Source organism: Pseudonaja textilis, chromosome 4 (genome assembly GCF_049901715.1).
Source record: "Pseudonaja textilis isolate UNSWEBS1 chromosome 4, rPseTex1.2, whole genome shotgun sequence".
Lineage (NCBI taxonomy): Eukaryota > Metazoa > Chordata > Lepidosauria > Squamata > Elapidae > Pseudonaja > Pseudonaja textilis.
Window position 1 is genome coordinate 48,882,923 of NC_141993.1, and position 25,658 is coordinate 48,908,580.

Sequence of the window (25,658 nt, forward strand, 5' to 3'; positions counted from 1 at the left end):
CACTCATTAATATGAGATTGCATTTAATGATTTAGTGCTATGCATGAAAAAAGTTGGATTTGCACTAAGAGGTTTAAATGCTTAAGTTCTTAAGTCCAGCTAATAACTACCAGCTTTTTTTCCCCCTCCTAGCTCTTGGCCTTGAGCCCCTTTTGAAACAAGCTGCCTGGATTCAGAAAGTCCACTTGCTCTGGAAATAATCCAAGCATCAGTCCATTCCATACCACAATGTTTTGAGATGTTTGCTCAGATAATATTTGGTATGGTATTTGATAGGGTGGCAAATCATAGGCAAAATCTACTGCTTGGAAATGATTGTGAATAGGGAAGAGCATAAGTGAATTTTGCAGTGTCTTCCTATACAATCCAATTTACTAATTTAATTTACCAATTTACTCATTTAAAAACTATCTTAATATTTTAAGTGAACTGCCTCTCTCAAGGTGCAAGTTTTCCCCAACCCAGTCTTTCGTGTGATGTAAACCATGGTAGTGTTATTGGAAAACATTCTTCTCTTTAGGTATTCTTCCTTCCACCAATGACAATATCCTAATCCTTGTCATGTTTCAAAGACAAAAATGCTTTCCTGTGTTGGCATGCCATAGAGCTTCTACACTAGCCATAATTAACATGATTTCAAGCTCGCTTCAGACTAATATTTAAGGTCAATTTTTAAAAGTTACTGCTAGCAGTCTAAAGCTGAAAATTTCATTGAATTATAAGCATTGTTAATAACTCTTATCATTAGGCTCATCCTTTTTCTATTTTTGTAATCCTGGGTAATTGATGTCACAGAGATGGTGAAATAGGTTTGTTTGATGCTACGATCTTGGCAGTCATTTTTATTTAGGAAAAAGAATCAAACAGGACAAACCTGAAAATATAAAATTTGGGGAAAGAAACAAACACTAGTAGTAACCCAACCAAGAAACAGTTAAATATTGTGGACCTTGGAAAAGCAACTAGAGGGTTCCACATACAGTAAAATAAACTAATATAAATGTCAATATGGTAATAAATTTAAAGAGGAATACAATTATTTTTCTGCTTACATGGAATAAAAATCTTGTGCTGGAATTTTGCTGCAGTTGGCAGTTGCATCTCAACAGAATTCAGGTTGAATACATAGTTGACCTATATGCTTCTTAGAGTTAATATTCAAACATTTGTTTGTAGAGTGGGTTGTAAACCTTTTGAGTATAATTTCAGTATTCTGTATTACTTCCTCACACTTCTTTAATAAGTACTAGAGGGCTTTTTTAACAGAATTGACACTGAAATCTCAAAAGCAGAATGAAATTTAGTTGTCTAGAATTCAGTGACCATAGCCAAATGTGAGGAAGGAATGGCTAGACACTGTTACTTAATACTGCAGTTCCTGTTCAGTTAGCTTGAAAGAGCAGGGTAATGGGCCAAACATGAGCTATTAATAAAATCATAATCACTCTAGTAGAATTTATGTCACTGCACTAAATTTGGCTAGCATCACAAACTATCTTTATATGTTTCATTTAGAATAGTTGAAGTGGATATGATAACTGTTTCCCTATATGCGTTTTTGGCAAAAATGGCCCTGTAGTCAGAAAAAATATCTTGATCATTTTTCCACAACGTTAAAACCTATTTTATAGGGAGAGAGACTACTAAAGAAAAAGATGGCTCTTCCATAGGCTCAACTGATAAAACTGAACTCCATCTGCTTAAAAATCTCCTGAATATCGCTCTTACATAATTAAGTTTCTTTCAGTTATTCTTTTTGCTTCTTAACATTCCCACCAATACCTTACAAACCTTAAAAGCTGCATTCCAAAGGACTTTCAGACCATAGAAATGAATTAAAAATAAACTATTCACAAAAAGATACTTTTAGTTCAGTCAGTTATATAGCAATTTACTCCATGGATCATAAAATGTATAACAACTGTCTTTTTATCCATAGGTCATAAAGTGTACAATAGCACCTGCTCCCTAGGGCAACAGTCCTATAGACTTGAATTACAGATCCCTAATTTTAGTATTCTCTTTTAAATAACTGGTATGCACTATCTAATTATAGATTTTGTTATACCAGTTTCATATGAGTAACAAGTTAATTTTTAGTTGTTTTATAGTGACTACTGAACTATAAGCATTCTAAGTGCACTATACTCATGTTCATAAGAACTTTATACCTTCACTTTATTATGAATCTGCCATTGCAATTGATGTAATATGTTACTTTCTTCCAGTTTCACTTATAAAATAACAGATGCAATTTCAAACACTTGTGAAGAAGCTCCAAACATGATCATCACATGCAATGCAATTTGGCAGTAGCTGAAAAGTTTACCCAAGTTGACAATAGAATATTTCAAGAAAGACTAGTCATTTTAGATACAACTGTAGAGAAAACTCCCATTTCAGTTTCTTTCCACTGACAAACTAAGTTTAAAACAAAAAATATACTATTGTCTAATATGAAAATGTCATCACAAGTTTATATGGACTACTATTAGCCAATTTATCTGGATTCAATTATGTATTGTCAGTCATTTAGTCTTAATAGCAACTCCAATAGTGACTTTAAATCATGTCAGCTGTTTCTAAAATTGCTAGATATGAAAGAAATTAGCTTTTGCAGCAAACTTTGATATTTTCTGGATACAAAATAGAAATTTAGATATATTCAAGTTCTCTCACTGAAGTGTTTATTAAGCAGGTTCAATTTGCAATTTGTCATCCAGTTATAGAGTTTTAAAAATATAGTGGTTGTTTCTCTTGTGTTCCAACAGGTTATGGGACATTGAATGTGGGGCCTGTTTGCGGGTCCTGGAAGGCCATGAGGAACTGGTGAGGTGCATTCGCTTTGATAGCAAGAGGATAGTCAGTGGAGCCTATGATGGGTGAGAATGTAATGATGAGATACATATCTCCTGAATACCTTATTTGCTTATCCTAAACTGACTTAAAACCTGAAAACTAGAAATTTAAAAATACCTTCCGAAAAATCACTTCATCAAAAAATAATCTTCCTGAAATGTGGACTGCAAAAAACAAAACAACTTGATTCATTTTAATCGTAGATTTAAAAAATGGGAAGAAAGCATGTTACAAATTGGGCAGAACTGTTAGCTATAATAATGTAACTTTATTATTTATCAACTTTTTTCGTATTCTCATTGACATATTATTGACACAAAGAAAAAACAAAGTAATGTTTATATATAATTGTTGAAATACTCAAAATATCTAATTTGCATTCATATCATTTTTATCTGTATTGCATCTGTTATTTCATGTTTTCCTGCTGATTTTTTTGTGCCCATTAAACAATTACTTTCAAAACTGCTTATAAAATCCAAATTCAACTTCATTGCAAATTTCCCAACTCAGAATCAGCTTTTCATTGTGACATTGTCCTCTAAAATAATAGTTTCTTAACTTAACTGGGCTGTAATGGCTCCATGAGTAGAATCCAGTATTGTAAGGGGACTCTGTCCACTGTCAAGAGGTCTATGATAATTCATGGCCCACTTGCCACAGCCAACTTTCAGCAGGACAACTCACTGCAGGACAACGTTACCTTAATATCAAAGAATAGATATTCTATGGTGGAATACAATAATTAAAGAATGGATGTAAAAGGAGAGATAAAATGGTGTGTGAATGACAAAAATTAAAATATTTTAATTTATTTTAAATAATTAAATTGAATTGTTAAATTGTCCTGCGGTGAGTTGTCCCATGGTGAATTGGCATGGTGAATTGTCCCACAATAGGTTAGCCATGGCAAGATAGCCACAGTGAATTGGCTGTGGCGAGTTATTGGGGTTCGATCCTCACCGGCTCAAGGTTGACTCAGACTTCCATCCTTCCAAAGTCGGTAAAATGAGGGCCTCGATTGTTGGGGACAATATGCTGACTCTGCAAACCTCTTAGAAAGAGTTGTAAAGCACTATGAAGCAATATATACTGTAAGTCGTAAGTGCTATTGCTGTTGCTATTCTAATGCATTTATATACATATTACACAAGTTTCTTTTTCTGAGTTGTTAAACTTAGATCCATTGGTATGGACCAGCCTAATTTACATGAAGTTTTCATATACCTTTTTGATGTATATTTTATTGAATTTTTATAAGAAATAAAATATGAAAACGAAAAGGAATTTAAAAGAGAAAAAATAGGGAACAAAAAGATGCAAAGAATAAGGAAAGGTAGAAAAAATAAGAAAAGATAACTTTCAGCTTTCTTTGATAAACTTGCAATATAAAATACATTAACTTTTTTTTATCTAAAATCCAATAATATACACTATTTCTATAATAATAATAAACAATTTTACTTGTCAAATCCAAAAATTAATGTCGCATTTCTTTCAGTTTCAAGCAAAAAGTCCAAAAGTCATTTCTATGTAGAAACAAAACTAGACAGTCTTTTCTTTAATAAAAATAATTAATTGTACCATTTCAGCCAATTTCATTAACTTCACCATCCATTCTTTTATTGAGAGAATCTGTAGGCCTTTCCATCTTTTTACATTCAAAAGTCTTGCTGCTGCTACCATATACAAAAACAAAATCTCATGTTTTTCCTCTAACTGGCTATCCATCAAGTCTAATATCATGTATACTTTTGGATGAGTTTGGAAAGATGAAAAAATTCTTGTTTCTAGAACATTGTATTTACTATTGGACCAGAGAACAAAAAGGCTGTTCTGTTGAAGAGTCAGAGCTACAATGCACAGCAAAATAATATACAGGTTATCTGGAAGAAACTAACCTGGGCAAAAATGTCAAAGAGACTGCATGCAATTTTATATGTCAAAACACTTATTCAAACAAATCAGAAAGCTACTATAGAATGCCAACATAGGTATAGTGGCTAGAAAGCAGGAGACTGTAAGTTGTAGTCCCACTTTGAGCATGAAAGCCAGCTGAGTGACCTTGGGCTAGTTGCTCTCAGCCCAACTCACCTCACAGGGTTGTTATTACAGTGAAAACAGGAGGAGCAAGGTGCATTGGATATGTTCTTTGCCTTGAATTATTTGTAAAATTAACAAATGTGGGATACAAATAAATAAAGCGCCACAGAAAACATGTCCTTTTAAAATCTACATAATTCTCATCAATACTAACCAGAAATGGTGACATACCAGGTGTACTATGCAATAGTATAGCTAACTTGAGTTTGCAAAAAAATGGAAATGTATTATTTTCAGCTTTATTTTTGTCCCTTATTTCTTGAATAGAAGTGGTTATTGTCTATGATCATTTTGAATTCACCATCTCTATATTCTTACATACCATTAAAATAATGGAAGAGGCTGTTCCATGTTCAGAGAAGGGTTAAAAGTGCAAATTTGCTATAGTTTGTTTTTACGTGAGTAAGAATCAAGATAATCAAAAGTCAATGTTTTCTCACAATCCCAATATTCTTATTTTATTCTATTTTAGTATCTCTTAATTTTTATTTCTTATACATATAAAACCAACTAGGTTAAATAAGAAATTTCATATTATATTTCCTTAGGCAAACAAATTAACAGATATCTCCTGGTCTGTCCCTCTATTTTTGAGCAAGGAAAAATAACTCAGATGTTTCTTAGTAAGAAAATTATTTCTCATATCTTTGTTGTTGTAATGATCTGAGTCAGTGACTTGATGAGAATGATCAAATGCGGATCATGACTAAGAGCCATCACACAAATGGTTCTAATTTGTCACACTTTTATGTATTTGTTAAATTTATATCTTCTGCCTTTCTTCCTGGAGCTCAAGGTAGCAAGCATAGTACTCTCATAGTACAGTTTTCCTGACAAAAAAAAACATGCAAGATAGGTTGAACTGGCTTGAAGCAACACAATAAATCTTTAGGACTGAGAGGGGCCTTGAGTATGGGTCTTCGTCTAACCGTTTCCCTCCACTAACTTTTTATGTTTGACTCTGTTGTTGCTGAAGGTGCTTCTAGTTAGGCTTTTTAATGGCACATGGTTAATTATAGGAATTACATGGAGCAGCTACACAATTTGATTATTCCTTGGTCATTAGGCTAAGTTTTAGCATCCTTTATTACTACTTTTTGATAGCATAGTAAGTCATGTAAGGCAGAAGGGAGATTTAGAGTAGAAAGGCAAATTTCTGTCTTGTACTTTTGAGGACATTGTTTTAACTGAGGTATATATCCCTCCTTCAGAAGATAATTATGTTGGGTTGGGTTGAGGGCAGTTAATTTTAGCTTACACTTGATTTTTAAGAAAATTGAATCTATTTTGTTTTCCTTATCAGAAAAATTAAGGTATGGGATCTGTTAGCTGCACTCGATCCCCGTGCTCCTGCTGGAACCCTCTGCCTACGCACTCTTGTGGTAAGAGATTTCAACTGACTGTGTTCTAATACTGATGTATATAGAAATTTTATTAATATATAATGAAATGGAATTTTGTGAATAACAGGAAAGAAGCATTAATAAGTAATGTAAACCTACAATTACTTTAGTGTTTTAGATTAGACTGACTGAAACAACCTGACACTAATTGCTATATCCTTTCCATCTAATATGTTATTTTTCAGTATATTCACTAAATCCAGATTAATTAGAGCTTGGACCAAAAGACAGTGATTCCAAAAAAAAAATTGGATTGAAATTCACAAATAAAGATGACACTTATTTTGATTAAGTTTTAATAGAAGAGATTATATATATAAACTAACAGTGGCCCTAATGTGAAAATTCATCACTGCATAAAGAGGGAAAGATACAAAATGCTAAGGTAGAAGGGTGGCATCATACCATAATTTGGGACTTCCATGTAGTAAAAGTAAATATATATTTGTAGTTCTGGAATGAAGTTAGAGAAGTTAAACAGAGGAAAAGCACTATGTACAATTTAAGGCCTAATTATAAAAGAGATTACCCACAACCTGGCACGCACAAAGAACATTATTATTCAAATTCCAGAAGCAAAATAAGAAAATTTGAAATAATGAAATTTGGAGTCCAGAATGAAATGCCTATAAATGAAAGAATCCCCACAATCAGGTTGCAAGGATAGCCAATCATATAAGCAATAATTGCGTCCAGTATTGTGGCACTCCCACATAGATTTATTTGGAAGTCTGTAACTATTTTTTTTTACTTAGTTGGTGCTTATCAAAAATGATTTGGCTGTAAAGACCATCCACTTACATTGAGCTAGTATAAAATACTCTATTTTACAACATAATAGCTATGTTCAGCTTTTTGATAATTCAATTCAGTGCCACACAACTAGGATGAGTGTTTGTATAATCTAGATCAAGTCCTGGGCAGATGGTCGCAGGCTAGAGGGGAATTATTCTAGCCTGGGTCTTGTGCTTAGGTTTGGTTCATTTGTTACAGACGACATGGTGAGATCAACTGACCCATCTTCTTCGGAAGTTTCTTCCTCTGATGAGAATAATGTATAGTCATTGTACAGAAGTAAACCACTTTATCAGAAGTCAAATTTCATGGACCAAATCAGTAGCTTTTGCCCAACATGCCTAAATATATTTTCATTATCTACAAGTGATGAAGACAAGTGAAAAAAAAAAAAAAAGAGCCACTTTGTTTTGTCTTCTAACGGAGAGGCTTAAATGTGTGGGAAGCAGAGTAGAATTCATTAAGCATAAATGAGGTGCTAGGGGAGTCAGTATCCATTACCCTTGAGTGATTATGTTCACACTTCAGCTGAGACTGAATTGTGAATCCTGCTGCTCATGGCTAAGCTGCTAAGGTAAACAAACCCTAAGGTTTCATTGCTTCATTAAAGTTGTCTCCTACTTTTTATCCAAGGAAGGGTAGGCAGAAACGTTTAAGTTTTAGATGTTTACACAATTTGGGAAAATATCTTAGCCATTGTTCTACAGTCTTCAGTATCTGAAATTAAACTTGTGTTATCCAATGAAGAAAGTATTTGTTTTCATTTTCTTGTTCAAATTTTAGGCAGTGTGAATAGTCCATATAAAATGTACATTGGATAAGAATATAACAAATGCTTTCTTGAATGAGACCAATGAAAGGGCCAAGATTTTAGCAACGGCAAGAGTTAATACAGTTATTATGGTGTGCTTCAAATTCTTTCTTACTAATTCAGTTCTTAATACTTTGAATACTTTGACATTAGCAGAAAATGAATTGCTAGTCAAGAACAGATGATATAACGATTTTGATAATATATATTGAAAAAACAAGAGTGACTTGTGGAATCATGCAGGAATGCAGAAACAGAATAACAATGTTCTCTCAACATACTAAGCATGAGTATATGCAAAATGGAAACATGTTTTGTTACATTTTGTGAGATTGTTTTCTGTGGCTGCAGTTCAAAGGAACAAAACCTGAACCAGTTTAAGGATTCTGTGTTTTGTCTTTTAAAAAAACAATACATTTTGAGTCTTTCAGTCATAGAAACAAGCCTCTTGCTCTCTTAATTTCATCTAGAGTCACTAAACAGATAAGATGTAGCAATCCATGCTCCATGCTACCAGCAAACCAACTTGCAAAAACGTTGGCAAAAGGGGGGAAATGAAATATTTCTGAAATTTCCCATTATGAAAGCAATTTAATTATTTTTTCCATATGCTGCCATGTGCTTTCCTTGAACTCAGCTTCAAATGTATGTATTATTTTTTTAGTCGGTATATAATAATTGAAAGAAAAGTAAGAAAAGTTTACTAGGCTAGATCAATGTTTTCCTTAATAATAAGGGAAAAAAAGATTATTGAGACCTTAAGCTTTCATACACCCTTTTCAAATCAGTTACATCCTTCAGGGCAATAGGACATTATGGGAAAAAAATGAATTCCAGTCAACCATTGACACAAATGAGGTAATTTTCAAAAATGTTTTAAGATAAACTTCATCTTAATCTAAATTGTCATCTAAATCTAACCGTGCATGAAATGATCAATATGAATTTCTACTCCAATAGTTCATTTGCAAATGTACCTGGTTTGGCAGCCTGCGATCCGCTGGCTGCCAAAAACAAATAAAAAAGGAACTACGCTTTCTGCCTGGTGGATTGAGAACATTAATAAAACAAAGATGTGTTGCTGTCCAGGAGAGGGGCCACGCCCTGGAAAGTACAAAAGAATTCTCCCAGCCCCAGTGGCCACATTTACATTGTAAACAGAACAAAAATTCAGTCATGCATACTACCTTGCTCAGCAAAACAAAAGTGCTAAAGACACACAAGAATTGCAGCAAACAGGTCAAACCACTAAGTGCAAACATGCTTTTGCAGCACAATCCACCATAGACCGCATCAGCATTGCCGAAGAGCAGGCATAGTGTGCTTAGCAGGCCATCCGGCATACGGTGGTAACACATTTTTAAATATACTCTAAACATTTCACAAAAGAATGAATACTTTTCAAGTGCATTGCTATTCAAAAACTCCAAAATGATCTAATATTCAAATAGCTGAGCATAACACTTTGGGAGGGGAAAGACAAGCAGACTAAGGGCTTAATGAACTTAAAAGAGGATGTGCATGCTGCGCGTTCTCTTTTGTCCTGCTGTCTTCAAAGTGTTCAGAATTGTTTGAAAATGAGGACTAACTGCTTATATAAATGCATCCTGAATCTCAGGAAAAAACAGTATGTACAGAATGCGCACATGCCTAAGGTCATGTCTTATACTAATTGTACTTTTTGCATTTACAATGGATAATATTTGCTGAGTAAGATGTGAGTGAAAAGCACAGCCTCACAAAGGGACAAAAACACATTTGGTATTACTTTTAGTATTTGCATTATACTGTTGTCTCTAGTATCTAGTATTCCTTTTGCTTTTGAAGGCCTACATATCAATCTACTCATGTGAAGACAGGATTCCCCATAAGATTTTTTATAAAAACCAGCACTAGCTCACTTTTCAGGCTTCAGTTAGTGGCAGGTGTGGGAGGAGTGTTTAGGGGTAGTGATAGCATTTTTACTACCATCTGGCCAGTACAGTCACCAGAACTTTCTTTATAAGTGTATGTGTCATGAGCACACCTAATTAAGTAATTCCCTTCAAATAAGAAACCATATTATTTGGGAGGACTCAGTGTTCTTTTATATTCAAACATTGATTGATTTGGGAAAACAAGGAGAAAGAAAAGTTAGAGAGATCCACATACAAATTGCAAAACTGAATTTATAAAGGACAAACTGACTAAAAGTGATTCAGACTATAGTGTGTCTTAAAGGCAAGCAATCAGTTATATTTAATATATCATCAGTCACCACGACTCCAGCATGAATCCAATAATCCCTCACAGTAATTTCCTCTTTGAAAGCAGTATCTTTCTCCAATCACAGTCAGATGTAAAATGGCTTCCTCCCTGTACTATGTGGTCCACAAATACCTGCTTTTTATCTCCAAACTCCATCACTTAGCTTAAGGCAATAGTAGGAGAGACATGATAGGTCTTCTGCTATACTGCCTCAAACTGGGGAAATCAAAGGGCAGATCAGCAAAAAAAAGAACAGGGCATTCAAAATTATTTCATCCAAAGTTGTTCCATTTTATTTGGTACTTAAACCAAAGGAGCTCATTTGGTGCTTGAATCAAAATATATGAAATACAAAGTTTGTTTTGTACTGAACTAGCTGGGGCTTTAATAGCCCAAATGGACATTGTTTTGCACATGCATGGAATATATACCCACATTTACAGTGGGCTTAGATTGCCAACGTATTTTTAACTTGCTCCTTAATCCATGCCTTGAAAATCTGTTCTGTAAATAAGAACACTGATTCAATTATACCTCAAGGTACTAGTAAATGCTAGATAAGCAAATAAGTACTATGCCGTTATTACTTTGGCTATTCAGACTTTGAAAATGATTTGTAAGAATTTTTTTGGGTTTCTCATGAATGCAACGTCTCTCTGCTATTCATTAAAGCACCCTCCTTTTTTTTAGGCTGCAACAAGAGCCTCAAAAGCAATGCTTTAAGGAAGCTATTCTAAATTTCATGCTAATCTAATGAGTTTGGGCTCATGCAAGATCTGAAATGATCTTGTAAATTATTTTTAAAGATGTGCACAGCCCTAAAAGTCCAAGCAACACAGCTTCTAATTTCAGAATTTTCAGTCCCTGAAATGTGGCAATGTAAGTAATCAAGTTGTGAACCACAATTTGGGCAACCTATTAACAGTAGGGAAACTATTTTTCAAAGATCTACTTCCTCTAGAAATTTAGAATAATTACAAAATACATTTTATTTTTATCCAATAACTATAAAAGTTTAACTTTGGGTTGTCTTTCCTCTATCTAGGAACATTCTGGCAGAGTTTTTCGACTCCAGTTTGATGAATTTCAAATTGTCAGCAGCTCACATGATGATACGATCCTTATCTGGGACTTCCTGAATGATCCAGCAATGCAAGCGGAATCGAACTGTTCCCCATCCAGAACGTATACTTACATATCCAGATAAATGGTACTATACTCTAGATTACAGTTGCACAGGTAAAGACAAACCAACTCTAAGAGTTGGCATCAGGTTGTGTAATGGGAAGGCCAGGAATATAAATAGCCATGTAGTTTACAGCATCTTAAGGATTTAATTCCTGAAATGAGAGCATTCCGGAACTCTCTAAGATGACTATGGGCAACCTATTAACCACTTTTTCCAACCAGCCATCCCATTTCTCATTGAAATTTTTGACTAAGAAAAATCTATCCAGACGGTTGATCAACAGATAATGTAATATCCTTGTGTGCCATAATAATCCTTTTCATAGCAAAAGTTCTCAATTGGAATTTATAGGGATAGTGGGAGGGGATATGTCTCAGATCAAGAACCTAAGGGTATTAAAAGAAGATTGTTGTACAGATTATTTGGATTGGACACCAAGTTCCATACACTAAAATCTGTATACAGCGTATATGCGATTCTTTTCACTGTAATTACTCTGATTTCCATATATGTACAACCAAGGATTTTGTAGGGAATTCTGATCACCTTTAATATAGCTACCTCTGGGGCCATCCCTACTCTTTCAAACATTATAGCAATAACAAAATAGGCAGTTCTAAACTGAGGAACTGCCTACTTCAACTTAAATGTACTTTAATCTTATATGAATGACCATTTGTGCAGTATTTTGCAAATTTAGATTATCAGTCACAGGGAAGAGCTTCATTTGCCTAATCTGTTTCAGCAAAAGCATGTTGTGTTTTAGGGCAAGCCTGCAGAAACACCTCTTCCCTCTTAAAGGCATTTCTGTGAAATGTAGCTGATACCACAGTTGATTCATCAGAAACTATGCTGCCCATCGCATTCAAGCAGGCCAGAAGTTTAGGCTATCAGTTATTGCATTGATTAATGTCAGTGTATATAGCCTCACTGAGGTAACTCATAGAGTTCTTCAGTTAATACCAAGAGATGTCTCTTGGTAACCCATAGAAATCCTAGGGAGTTAATGGCAAGAGAAGTTCCTCAGTACAGCTCTAAAAAGCAGATTTTAAATAGCTCTGGGGTTCAAAACAGAAAGGTAAGGTACATCATTCATGGTGATTTGTCCTATAACCTTGGATGTAAACTGGCAACCAAGGTATATGTGACCGTAAGAACACAAGGTCTGTGATAGAGTGCCCCAGAAAGGGAGATTAAAGTGGAAACATTCCATCTGTCTTAACTCTCAGTCATGCCTCTGTAACCATTCTGCAATGTAGAAGCATGTTGTAGCATGCTTTCTTGGTTCCAAGATGTTAGGCTTGACTCAGACCATCATACTCCAGACCCCGAATACTTAAATGTTCTTTATGACTCATGTTGGCAAGATAAGTTCCCCCATTATACCTGGCTTTCAACTGTAGTTATCCAAGATTGTAGCCACTTTCTGATCAGTATGGACAACCAAAGAGCAGAAATTGGTATGTCTATCTTCTATAGCTTTTATAGCTTTATATTTTATATATAAAAGTTCCTCCCTTTGAGACTATCCACAGATATCTTATTTAATCAGAGTCATACGTCTGAGCAATGGTATGGAAGAAATGCAATAGGCCAGGTGCCAGGTGATCTGAAGCATCTAACACAGAGAATAATAATTTTCTATGGTAACATTGGATAGTCTATACCTACACACTTAAAAGACGGTGCCAGTATATGTCAGGAACAACAAAAAATGATTCAAGTAAAGATAATATTTTATTCCAGAGAATCTGAAATGAGCTATTATGATAGCTATAGATTTAGAGGACTATGGGGGAGGGCAATACCTAATCCAAAGGAAAGCCAGTAAGTTTGTGTCTTCACTTTAAAACTCAGAATATGATGAAAAATGAAATAGGTATCCTTTAAACCCATTGGTGAAAAATAGGAATGGATCCATGAGAAACCTTATGGAATTTTTGGACTGATAGGAAGCAATTCAATCCAAGGATCAAAACTGATGCAAGTGCACCCTTTTCGTCTCAGTATATCAACACATCATAAACCTCAGATTTTAGCTAAAAGCATGGAAGCCTCTCACTGGCTCCTTTAGAAAGTACCCTGCATATCGTCCTTTAATGACCCCCCACTTGTTGAGAACCAGGCCTGTGCACTAAACAGCAAGCCAGTTTTTAAATCTAATTGAGGATAGTGTCAGTTTTACTACTAAGAGTCCTTCTCTGTCAAACAGCATGTCTTTAATGCATGCCTTTGCTTTCTGCATGAGACCTGTGGAGTAGAGCCAGGCATGCTGATGAAGGGTGATAGTGTCGGCCATAGTTTTAGATGCACAATTACCAATGAAACTGGCAGTGTTTTTCTCCTGCTGAGCAACCCATGTTGCTTTTTCTTGGAAGAGTTTAACAATGTCCTTTTTTCTTGTAAATACTTACCATTCCAACCAATATTCATGGCTCCATAGGAGGGTAGATTGACATAACTTAGTAATGGACGTGTCCTTTTTACCACGAGTGCATATACTAAACTACCAATGCCTGCTGTGGTTTGGTAGCTCACTGTTGCTTTATTCAGACCCAGGGAGTGCAGATACCCAAAATGCAGAAACTCTTATGTCAACCTTCTATAGCTCCTGGCAGTGTGCAAGATGTTGGAGCCTTTCCACAGACACCAGACAGTGCAAATTACATTAAACAAGTTACATTCAGTTACATGGTACCTGAATAAATAGGCCATTAGGAAATCCCTCACCCAGTTGTAGGTTCAAATTTAGAATCAAAATGTTTCTCATCACAGCTCATCTTCTGGGCAGGATATTTTAACAGATTCATTGAGTCAGTCACCTGCTATCTCATGACTAGCATCTGCACCCAACTGTTATTGTCGTCTTGCTTCACTGTGGGAACAGGCAAACATAGAAATGTTTGCAGCCCAGAACAGTCAGAATACTGGGAATTCCATGAGGGCCAGCATCAGTTCTAGTTCATCACTTTTAATTCTGTTGGTCAGATGCTTTTGTTTTATCCCCTTCTACTGTTTTCTTTCCTTTGTCTTGATGAAGATGCTTTATGGCTTGTGCCCTTATATCATTCCCTCATCCTTGGTTTGCTTTCTTCCTCCTTGGGATCTAAGCAGAATTCCATTGTCGCTGTGCGCACCATACCCTAATTCACACACGGAAAGGTAACCTAACTTAACATCTGAACCCTCAGTGTCCACTTGGGAGCATCACAGAGACTGAGCTCCCAAACATCACTAGATTATGAAAGCAGCATAGAAACCATAGAAATTCAAAAAACTATAATGTTAATGATTCTTACATTTTGTAACTATAAAGGCATTAATTGTTTCCTTGAATATATTCTAGATTTCTTCCTATCTCCTCCCACTCTTCTCCCAGAGTTAACCTTGTAGCCACTTCTACAAGGAGGTGTCATTTTCCACATACTCCACTATGAGATGTTTCTTTAAAGGTTGTTCAAATGTTTGATTTTTTCATCCCGTCCAGTTTTATTCTAGTATGGAACTTGATGATGATGGGTATGATGGAAAGGCCTTCAAGCCAGTGGCTTCATGCCTTTTATGTTTATTGTTGAGGCAGGATTTCTAATCGGCATCACATTCACATGCAAAATCATTCAACTTTGTCTTGTGGGCTGTGGTGAGCTGCCTCTGATACGTTGTTGCATTTTACCACTAGGTGTTTCCTTCCTTCTCAAATTGGACACCTATTTTGAGGTGTCAGTTTGGCACTTCCTTCCCTCTCCCCCCACCACGAAATGAGCAATTGGTTGGAATAGAAGTGTGCCTTTTTGGGTAAAAAGCTTATTACTTATCTGTCTTGTGTGAATCACAGAGATTGTGATGAAGAATAACTTATACACTCTTACGACTTTCAAATGTTCGGAGATGGAAGAATGGAGTCTAATAATCAGTTATCCAAAGCAATCACTTATGGTCTCTATTAAACCTATGTATATGTATACAGCCTTTATTTGAAGTGGATCTGCAGGCCTCAGCCTGTCATTCTGACTGCAACAGAGAGGTTGAATAAATGCAGTACAAGCTGATGGTGTCTTTTCTAATTCTTTTCTTAATTATTGATACATTAATTTATGTTGTGGGTTAATCAGTCTTTTTCTCCTCAGAAATCTATTCTGCTCAAAAATCACTAACAATTAGAATCCAAAAGTGTTGTATTCCATGTACATTGTGTTGTATTCCATACTCCACAATTGTATCTCATTCACAGAACTGTATCTACATTCATTTCATGCAAGTTCAACTGTACGCATGATTTTTATTTTAGGTTATGTAAAGGTTTCAGGCATTACACATATTGCTTAATGCCTATATTTTAGGCATTACATATAATGCAGAAAGCCGGAACTACTCAGAACCCCCCAAAATGTATTTTTTCAATTCTGTAGAGCTGTTCATCCATTACATATATCATGATTAATATGACAAATGTACAAAAGAAATATAAATGTTCATTCAAATAAAATTAATGATATAGTCCTCTCTGATTTGTAAAGCATGTAAATTAAGTTCTAGTTACAAAGTTATAAGTGACAAATAATTATTTCCTTGTCTTTCTTTTCCTCAGACTGAGCTGCAATACTTAAATGATCTGCCAATGCCAGGATAAAAGATGTATCCTCGAAACAGATATTGCTGAAGAGACAGAGGCTCTCAGATGCTTTTGGAACCAAGTTCTCATGCAGTTGATCTCCAGCAAGTTCTTCTCAGCACAGCTGACTGCTTGGGTGCTGCTATATCAAAGTTTTGTTTTATCTTTCCTGAATGACTGATGTGCACACTTTCCCTCTTCACAGTGAATCCCCTCAACAATTCTTATCCCCCGTGCTGACTTCCTATAAATATATTTAACATGTCAGAATTTCTTGCTTTGCTCTTAAGCAGAAAAATCGTTACCATCATTCATTCAACTGGGAGATCCCTTTTGATGAGCAAGTAAGAGAGGAACAGCGGGCTGATACCTCTAACTTTTGAGACTTATACAAATGGTCCCTCTCTTTCACTGTAAGATGGCCTTGGACTGTAAAGAATTGCCAGGTTAATGCCAAATGAAGGCCCAGGTGGCCGGAAACTAGTTAAGTGGTCATAATGGGAGTTTAAAACGATTTCAATTAATACCTTTGCATTTATTTATCTGTATGAAATGTTAGTCTGGGAGATGCTAGTAAATGAAAATGTAAGCTTTATTTTTTAGGTCTAATATTGCATAAGTGGAGAGGTTTATTGATCATCAGTTTCCTTGTTTTGATGGATACCATATTTAAGGAAGGTATATTACAAAAAGTTACAGAAACTACAGGGTTGTCTACCCACTTATAGCTTCCTACCTTTTTCCTACAACTATATTAAATAAATCCTTGCAAAAAAAAAATCTTATTCTTCCTACAAACCTAGTTGAATCATTTGTGGATGAACCAGCACTTTTTTTATTCTCCCACCTAATCGGAAAGGAACTAATAAAATAATTGATGTCATGACTCCACATTTCAGCCTTTAAGCTGGAAGGCCAGTTTATGTAAGAAGAGGAAATAGTGGGAAAATCTGTTTTGTGCAGATTTAGAGATAAAAATAAACTTGTTCTGTATTTCTAAGTAATCCCATGATAAGGCCATTAGGCAATCATCATCACCAACTGGGGATATCAGATGATACAAGCTTAATTCAGTTGGCAAAGGTTTGTTTTTAAGTGTGAAATTCCAGAAAACAAAATGTTTATGTTGCTAGAGTAGTCATTGCAATTAGTACAATTCCTAGTAGCAATCTCAGTGGATCATACATTGATGGGAACATAGAATATTTGTGTGGCTGGTTCTGTCTCTATGTTTGTTCATCCCATATATGATCTATTATCCAGACCCCTATCAGTAAGGAAATATAGCCTGAGACATTGGTTTCCTTGGGAAAAATAATGCTAATCCAATATGCAAGTGTACCTAGAACATTTTTGTTTTAGTTCATATCTTTTTGCTACTACATATTACTTCCTATAGGAAGAGGAGAAGAAAGAATTGAGTTATGGTTAGAAACTTACTATTACCCTCTAATCATTAATCACTGTTCTCCTAAATACAAGGCCTACAGCTTTGGCCATGTGTGCGACATGCAGAACAGAATATCAGGAGATTGTTCTCATCTTTAGAACAGCATTTCTCAACCTCCACAACTTTAAAATTTGTGGACCTGCTGAGGAATTCCGGGAGTTGAAGTCCACATATAAAGTTGCTGTGGTTGGGAGGCACTGATTCAAAACAATCTCTCCTGAAGGCTCTCCGTGTTCGTTTTCATGTGTGATTATTTCCCCCTGCTCCCTGGTGGAGTTTTAAATAGGGTGAGAGGTGGCTAGTGCAACTTTGCTTGTATATTCAGTCCTGTTCCTTCCTGCCATTTTCCCCAAAAATTTTAGTGCTGTTTGTTTCTGAACAAACCAAATACTGGCCAGATAATCTTGATGTATAAAATATGTTTGCATAGAGAAAGTCTCCATTTCAAGGAAAAGGCTGAAACTGAGCTATTTGGGTAGAGTAATGCTAAATCATTCATTGCAGTGAAAGTGGCCACAAAAGGAAGGCTTTCCTTTCAACTTCACCCTGCATGTACTTGAAAGAAACTTCCTGTTCAATCTACAGCTCTTTACTAAGGCTTTGTTGTTCATTGGCTCTAAATATTCCACCTTGTTTTTTTTCTTTTTCTCTTCAAAACATTAAATGAATTGATTGAATGTGGAATTCTCACATATATAAAGTGAATTTTGTTTTGGAATGAATACTACCTTGGAATTGTGAATTCACAGTGGAAGCAAACTAGAGCACAACTAAATTTTAGCCATAAGAAAAATTCTTACTATAAAAATTAGTGTTTCTAATACTTGCAGTTGTTTATTTAAAACAAAACTGTTCAATTAAGGACACAGCTGAATAAAGGAATCCCTTGTAATAATGTTGAGCCATTTTCACTGTTCCATCATCAGGGAAGCTGAGCATTTTAAAAATTATATTAAGAATTTATGTATGTTTATTACATTAGAATAGGAAAAGCACCCCATTATGCAGTTAACAAAATCTATTTTGATTAAATAAGAGACTAAGGAAAAAACATCTTCTGTATTCCTCTTTTCTGGTCCCACAGATAAGAATCTTTTGGGGCCTGTTTGTGTAGCGGGATTTCACACTTCCCAAAATTAAATTTTTGGGGATTTTACTCTTTCTTGAGTGAAATTCTAATGCATCTAGTAACAGCATCAACAAGAAAAATAATGGTCTGTGTGTAATTTCTTGCTGCTCTTGTGGTTTGGGAAAATCTTTAAAAACTATTTAATTTTTTTGAAAACATTTTTTTAACATTGAAAGCTATACATAATTGTTTTTTTCTTTCCCTTCCTAAATAATCAAATTATTATTTTCCTGAAATAGAAAATCTTCCAAAGAGTTATTCTTGACATTATATCGAGGTAACCCTCAACCTTCATTTTTCTGACATGGACCTTATATATCTAGCTGAAAGTGAACCAACCATAGTAACGAAAGCACAATTGTCCCCTTCATACTGACTCAAACTAGGTTCAAATGTCTAGAATGTGTATTCAGGAAGCAGCATCTCTGATAAAATAATTTTTGCTTCCTCCTGATTTATATCATGCCTACTGGAATAAAGCTTAGATGCAACTCATCCTTTATAGAGCACCATAGGGAAATTTTCTGTTGGTGTTCCTGTCTGCTTTCAAAGCCGTAGCCTTTTAAGACTTCGTAGCAGTTTTGTTTTTCAGTGAAGTCACATATCAAAGAGATTGCCTAGTTTTACAAAATGTAATTGGACTGTAACTCTTCTGTTTTTAGTGACAGTGCTCATTCAAGTAACTACAATTATTTAGTGGCCTTTCAGCGGTACCAGATAGCTCAGAAATGGGACCTTTGATAAACCTTATAATTGTCCGTGCTATGTAATATTTTATGATGCTTTTTCTGGAACGCCCGCAAATTGTCCGGTACAGTCACATTTCTAGGTGCAGAAATATCTACATAGAATATTAGAGAGCTTTTCTTGAAAAGGTACATGTGATTCGTAGGTTGACTTACATGGATAAAAAGCACATTTAATGCTCACGGGAAAAAAAAATCAAATCACTAATGAATCCAAACTTAATCTTTATTTGCATATATATTCAGGATTTAGGATAACATTAAATGTTGAGTGAGACATAGTGAAACTATTATGACTGTGAGGAGCTGCATCAGAAAAATAAAACTGAAGAATCATGAAGGTGGATTGTAGAAACTAAAGCTCTTTGATCAAAGCATTTTGCATGCTTTTAATTATACATTCATTAAAATGAGGTCTACAAACTTCTCATTTGTCTAAATAGGAAACAGGTAATGTATGCTCCTCATATTTTTAAAAGTATAGCCCTGACAATCCTTATCTATTGGTTTGGCTAATTTAACTAAGGGAAAGGGAAATTGCTGTTAATCCACAAAACAGAATATAATAGGAAACTTTTTTTTAGTATCGTCGCTCCAAAACTGTAATTGTCAATTGTATTTTATTTTTCATAGCACAAAGAAATAGATAATGCTACTTCCAAATCTGGTAAAACGGGATCATGGCAATGTCTGTAATAACTTGTTCCCATTTGAAAATAAACATCTTGAAGACCAATATATGTTTATTGCAACTGCAGGAAATGCAAAAAATCCATACACAGGTGATTAACAAGCAAAGATATGGTCTTATTTGTAACACTGCTCTTTGTTCTTTAGTTTCTAGAACTGGTGAGTGCTTTGGAATTTTTGTGATTATGTTTTGGTGATGTGTAGTTTGTGTACTAATGTTCACTTGAGCTAGAGTCATGATAACAAATGTTTTTTTTTAATTAACTCATCAGAAAAAGAATATAAAGACAAGATTAAGCTGTGAACCTTCTAAGTGTTTTTATTTCTGGAATTTTAAATGAAAAGTCTGTTTCCCAAATGCTGACCTGCAACAGCATCCCCCTTGAATAGGTTGTTTATTAATATTATGGTAACCTATTACACTGTCCGGAAAAAGTAGAGATGGCGTGTTCTCTAAAACAGAAAATATTTGACTAAATGGATCTTACAAGATATTTCACTGAAATATCATATCATTAGTTTGGAAGATATCCTAAAAGCAGCTATTTAAATAATGATATTGATACAAACATATAAGATCCAAAATTACTTATATTATACTTTCTAACCATCTTCACTGAGTCAAATCCGCTTCAGAATTTCAAGTTTGGCCTAACTGCTCTTTTTACATATCTTGCATACATACATACATACATACATACATACATACATACATACATACATAGATTTTTCTTAAGTTTTTGTGCATATCTCTATGTATGGTATTCAGCTTTGTTTGGGTATTTTCCCATGTCATTATAGTTGTGCTTTTAAAGTTGTAGCGACGTTTCGGCAGAATCTCATCTGCCATCATCAGGCTTGTGTATTGTGTTCGTCTGGACGAACATACATACATACATACATACATACATTCAGATTAATTTTCAGGAATGATTTTTCCCAGTAATAGAGCTCTCATAGTTTTAAGCACTCAGATTCTCTATTATGGGGAGCATCGACTTCTAAAATAAGGGGAAGGAACAGTTAATTCAATTATTCCAGTCCAAAGTTACAGGTTTTATTTTTAACATTCAGCCACGTAAGTTAAGGAGGCTCATTACATAACATACTCATGCTATACAGCACAAGTCAATGGTTAAGAGGTTTAGAGTTAATCCTATAATGCCTATTGCAAGATATTTACAGACATTAATGAGGAGAGAAAATAAAAATGGGTAATAGGAGCTCATTAGTACAATTCGTTAGGCAAGACATGGGTCTGTGGATTTCTGTACACATGCATGCATGATTGGTGCTTAAATAGTTGGTGCACTTTGTTCTGTGGAGACCCAGCCACACCCACTTGTTCGTGCCCACTTGGCCGCACTGAGTGAGTATTGCTGAGTCAACAGCATCGAGTTAGTTGCACCCACTCCCCGTATCCAGCCATCCGTGTCGACCTATCTGCATCCACTTGGTTGCGCCCACCTAGTCACACCAACCCGGCTGCTGTGAGTTGTCCTTAGACCCTTTTGAATAAATTGCCAGCCACTAGGAATTGAGATTGATTCAAAGTTGCACAAAAAAAGGAAGTAAGATCATCCTTCTGAATCACATATATTTCTAGGTCCTTGTCAGTCTCCCTTCCTTTTCTTCTATTTTATAGCACAGCTCATTTATTTCATTTTTCTTTAGACTTTTCCTGAGTGTCTATGATGACTCAGAGCAGCCAGCCCACTATGAATGGGTGGGCACAACTGGGTGGACGCGGCTGGGTGGGTGTGGCCAGGTGGGCGTGAGGAAGTGGGTGCAACCGGCTCTAACTGCCCACAGATAGGAGTTCGATCCTGACAGGCTGAAGGTTGATTCAGCCATCCATTCTTCTAAGGTCAGTAAAATAAGAATCCAGATTGTTGGGGGCAATATGCTGACTCTATAAATGGCTCAGACAGTACTGTAAAAGACTATGGAACAGTATATAAGTCTTAACTGCTATTACTAGTGCTATTTAAGGGTCCTGGAGATAAAGCTTTATAGTAGTAGAGTTTCGGTATATAAAATTGTTCTTGCCATATTTATGCTCAGAAATAAAACTCTTGAAAACTGAACGTTTACAAGTTAGTTCACTAAGAAAACTTGATGCAGAGTCAGGGTTGATTAGAAAGATGAAGATTAGAAATAGAATTAATAACGTTCAAAATACAAGGAAATCTATCTTGTCATATGATTGATCACTCATCACTCTCATACTATTTCACACCTATGCAGATTATCAGACAGGAATCTCTTCAAACTGGTATCCACATACTGAAGGCAATCTTCTCTTTTTCACGTTCCGAGATCAGAAAAGAATACACGTGAAGGACTGGGGCCAATAGACTCATTTTATTAGTGCAATATTATTCTTACTACAAGCTACAGTAGCTGAATTCACATTAAGCCATCAAGAAGAAAATCAAATTTTGGCAATGCCAAAACCAGATAAAGGTGTTTCTTCCCTCTCCCAACCTTTGCAATTTTAAAATTTTCAATGGCCTTGCTCAAGCTGAAGTTCTCCAACTCAAATCAGATGTATGCCAAGCTAAGGATAGGAGGAAGTCCAGCACAACTGGAGATTACCACTCAAAGTTAGTGAAGGCTATTTTATAAAGTCCATTCCTCAACATTAATGTTGAAGTACTGGAAGTTGGAAGTTTAGATACCACCTGTGAAATTGTGCATCCCAATAAATCCCTAAGGAACAGGTGACCAACCTTGATATGGTACAGTTAAACAGAGCCAGGAGTGCGTAAATGTTTGCATGCAATTGTAATTACTCTGGGACTGAAGAGAAGAAGGACAGATTGTCATTTGATATATTGGACAGCTATAATAACTGGAGGTGTTGCCAGTTGCCAGCAAGTAATATATTTACCTTTGCAGAATTGCCACTTTCTGCAAAAGCTCCCTCCACTCCCTATAAACTACAGTACGAAGAGATTCTTTTATGAGCACAATGAAGAATCTCTGCGTTGGGAAAGGAAGAAATGCCATTCTTTCAATGCTGAAATGTCAAGTCTTCCTGCTACGTGAAATTAAGTGACCGGACCAACCAAAACTCTCCATATAAAGAAACTTCTTCCCAGAACTTCAAAATGAACGGGGCTTAGGGGTTCTATTATGCCGTTATTTTTTTCTTTTGTCAACTCAAGTCTTTCTTAACTATGCAAAGCTGTTTACTTTTATATTTTGTCGGTTCTTCTAAAATGGAAATGTTAATTCTGGAATCATTGATTACAGCCACATGATTCCTAAATTAGTTTCTGCTTGAATATTTTCAAATAGCATTAAGAAACTAAATAAATTTATTCTATATAAAAGCAGCAATTTTCTTTGAAACTAGCCATTCATATTGCTGCTTAAACCCGGAATGACACACCCTGCAGGAAATACTCTTTAAAATGCCGGAAAATTGGGAGGACACGAGTTGTGTTGTATAACGTGCCAGTGCAAACAACAAGGTTCATATGGAGGAGAAGCCTTCGGGCCATGTGGTTAGCAAATGCTTCGACTATGATTGTCAAAGACATTCTGTGTTTGTTAAATGTTTAGGGCTCATGTACACACCTTCCTTGCCTCAATACCGAGATGCATAGATGTCTACCTCACAGCAGAGCTTCTTAGTGCCAGCAAAGATTGTCTTGCAAACGTTAGTGTTTCCATTGGGAAATGGAGCAAATCTATGCAAACTTTCTATGAATATGGAGGAGACACCTGAGGCCACCCCTGTAGACCCCTTTCCATCCAGTCATGGGGTTTCAGGACTCCTCACCCCTCTAAAAGCAGCCACCATGGCCCTGCTGCATTTCCCAAGCAATATAGGATGGGAGGAAAGCATATCGAAAGCTGTAATGGGGAAGAACTCTGAAAGCACCAGGAATAATTTATGAGAGAGGGAGCAACACAAACAGATGCCAGCAACTATGGGGCCCTATCAACTTTGAGGAAGGGCCAGAGGGAAGAATTTCTTTAGCATGTGGCGTGAAAATATCTTATTGCCACTTTATTTCTAGTCCTGTGCTCCCAGCTGCATCGGATCTGCTGCCTATAATTTCTGGAAGTGAAAAATCTGGAGGGCCCAGAGTTGGGAAAAACTACCTTAATTTAAGTCATTTGAGATTAGTAGACCTCCCACTCGCTCAGTATTAAAGTAGAGGATTTAAGATAGCAAGGTGTAATTCAGATAAATACAGTGGGATGGAACAAATTTCAAAATATGGTTCCTAGCCTTTATTGGCCTAAGGCTGTATCAGGCTTCTTCAGAATCTTCCAGTTTTCTTGACAAAATATATAATTGAATAATACTGTCATGTTTAAAAATCTAAAGCAGAAGTGGGCTAATTTTTTGTGCCTGTACCGGGTATTTGCATTTTTGAAACCTACACAGTTAGTGTCTCCAGTCAAGACAAGCAGTAAGTCAGGGGTGCAAAGTGGCGAGCCTGAATCATATATAGCTGGAAGTGAGTTTTTCCTTTCTTCCTGAATTTGGGAGGACTATTAAGATTTACATTAGTGTTTATGAAGAAGGTTTTTTTAATTTCCTAGGCTCCAAATTAAGGAAAACCTTCAGTAATTGCAGTTGATGGGGAAAAAAAGCCAGGAAGTGATTTGAAGATTCCATGTGACTTTGGAATTATAAATGATTTGGAAAACTATGGGGTGGTATAGTCCGAAATGGAATAATCCAAGATCCAAAATAAAGGAATAACTAACCATTTCATCCCCATTTTCATCATTCACATTTGCCTGTGGTGTTGTGCTCTTTATGTATATATTCCAGTGGGTACGTGCTATACCACTGTTTGCATATATGATACACAAATGAAACAGGTCAAGAAACAGGCTTAAACTCCAAGGAATGGTAACAAAGAACATGGTAACATTAGTAATAGTTGTTGCAAAGTCGTGTCCGCAACCCCATGGACAATGTTCCTCCAATGTTCCTACAGTAGTGGGATTCAATTTTTTTTTACTACTGATGCTGTGGGTGTGACTTGGTGGGCATGGCAGGGCGTGGACAGGGGCGTGGCAGCGGAATACTGTAAAATCTCCAGTCAGAGGTGGTATTTGGCGGTTTTCTAAACTACTCAAAATTTCCGCTACCAGTTCTCCAGAACTGGTCAGAACCTGCTGAATTCACCTCTGGTCCTCTACCAGTCCCCAGAGTCCGTTTAAGCTCACACCAACTGCTTCAGTGACTCCATCCAGCCACCTCATTCTCTGCCATCTCCTTCTTCTTTTGCTCTCAGTCTTTCCCAGCATTAGGCTCTTCTCCTTCCTTCTCATTAGGTGGTCAAAGTATTTGAGCTTCAGGATCTGCAACATTATTTAGGTCAGACTAAACAGGGATTCCTGCAGCTTTTAATCAAGCTTAGTTGATCAGAATGAGAGTCTGACATTTGCTTATACAATGTCTTTTTTTTTTTTAACTGCTTCAATACATTCTTCTTGCAACAGCTATCATCCAAGCACAGAGATAGTTAATTGTGCTCTGGGCTGGGCAGTTCCAAATACCTAATAAGTTTCACTTTGTCCATCATGTGATTAGATCCTCTTTTTCTTCCCCTCTTTCTTCTTACGCCCATCCTTTACTTAGAGTTTGTAAA

General features: G+C 35.9%; 1 protein-coding gene across 25 annotated transcripts in view; it reads left to right on the forward strand.

Moving 5' to 3' along the window:
- The window catches only part of BTRC (beta-transducin repeat containing E3 ubiquitin protein ligase), a 170,873-nt gene extending 150,534 nt beyond the window's left edge, over positions 1-20,339 (forward strand). For 16 of the 25 annotated variants that reach the window (XM_087932840.1, XM_087932844.1, XM_087932848.1 and 13 more), the window contains 4 exons: positions 2,772-2,882; positions 6,266-6,344; positions 11,264-11,457; positions 15,996-20,339. In XM_087932840.1, coding sequence (XP_087788966.1) covers positions 2,772-2,882; positions 6,266-6,344; positions 11,264-11,425 — 352 coding nt within the window. In that variant the 3' untranslated portion in view covers positions 11,426-11,457; positions 15,996-20,339. Of the gene's footprint in view, positions 1-2,771; positions 2,883-6,265; positions 6,345-8,441; positions 8,508-11,263; positions 11,458-15,995 lie in introns of those variants that run through there. The other 9 variants (XM_026701156.2, XM_026701153.2, XM_087932856.1 and 6 more) reach the window with 2 other exon arrangements.
- The last annotated feature ends 5,319 nt before the right edge of the window (positions 20,340-25,658 follow it).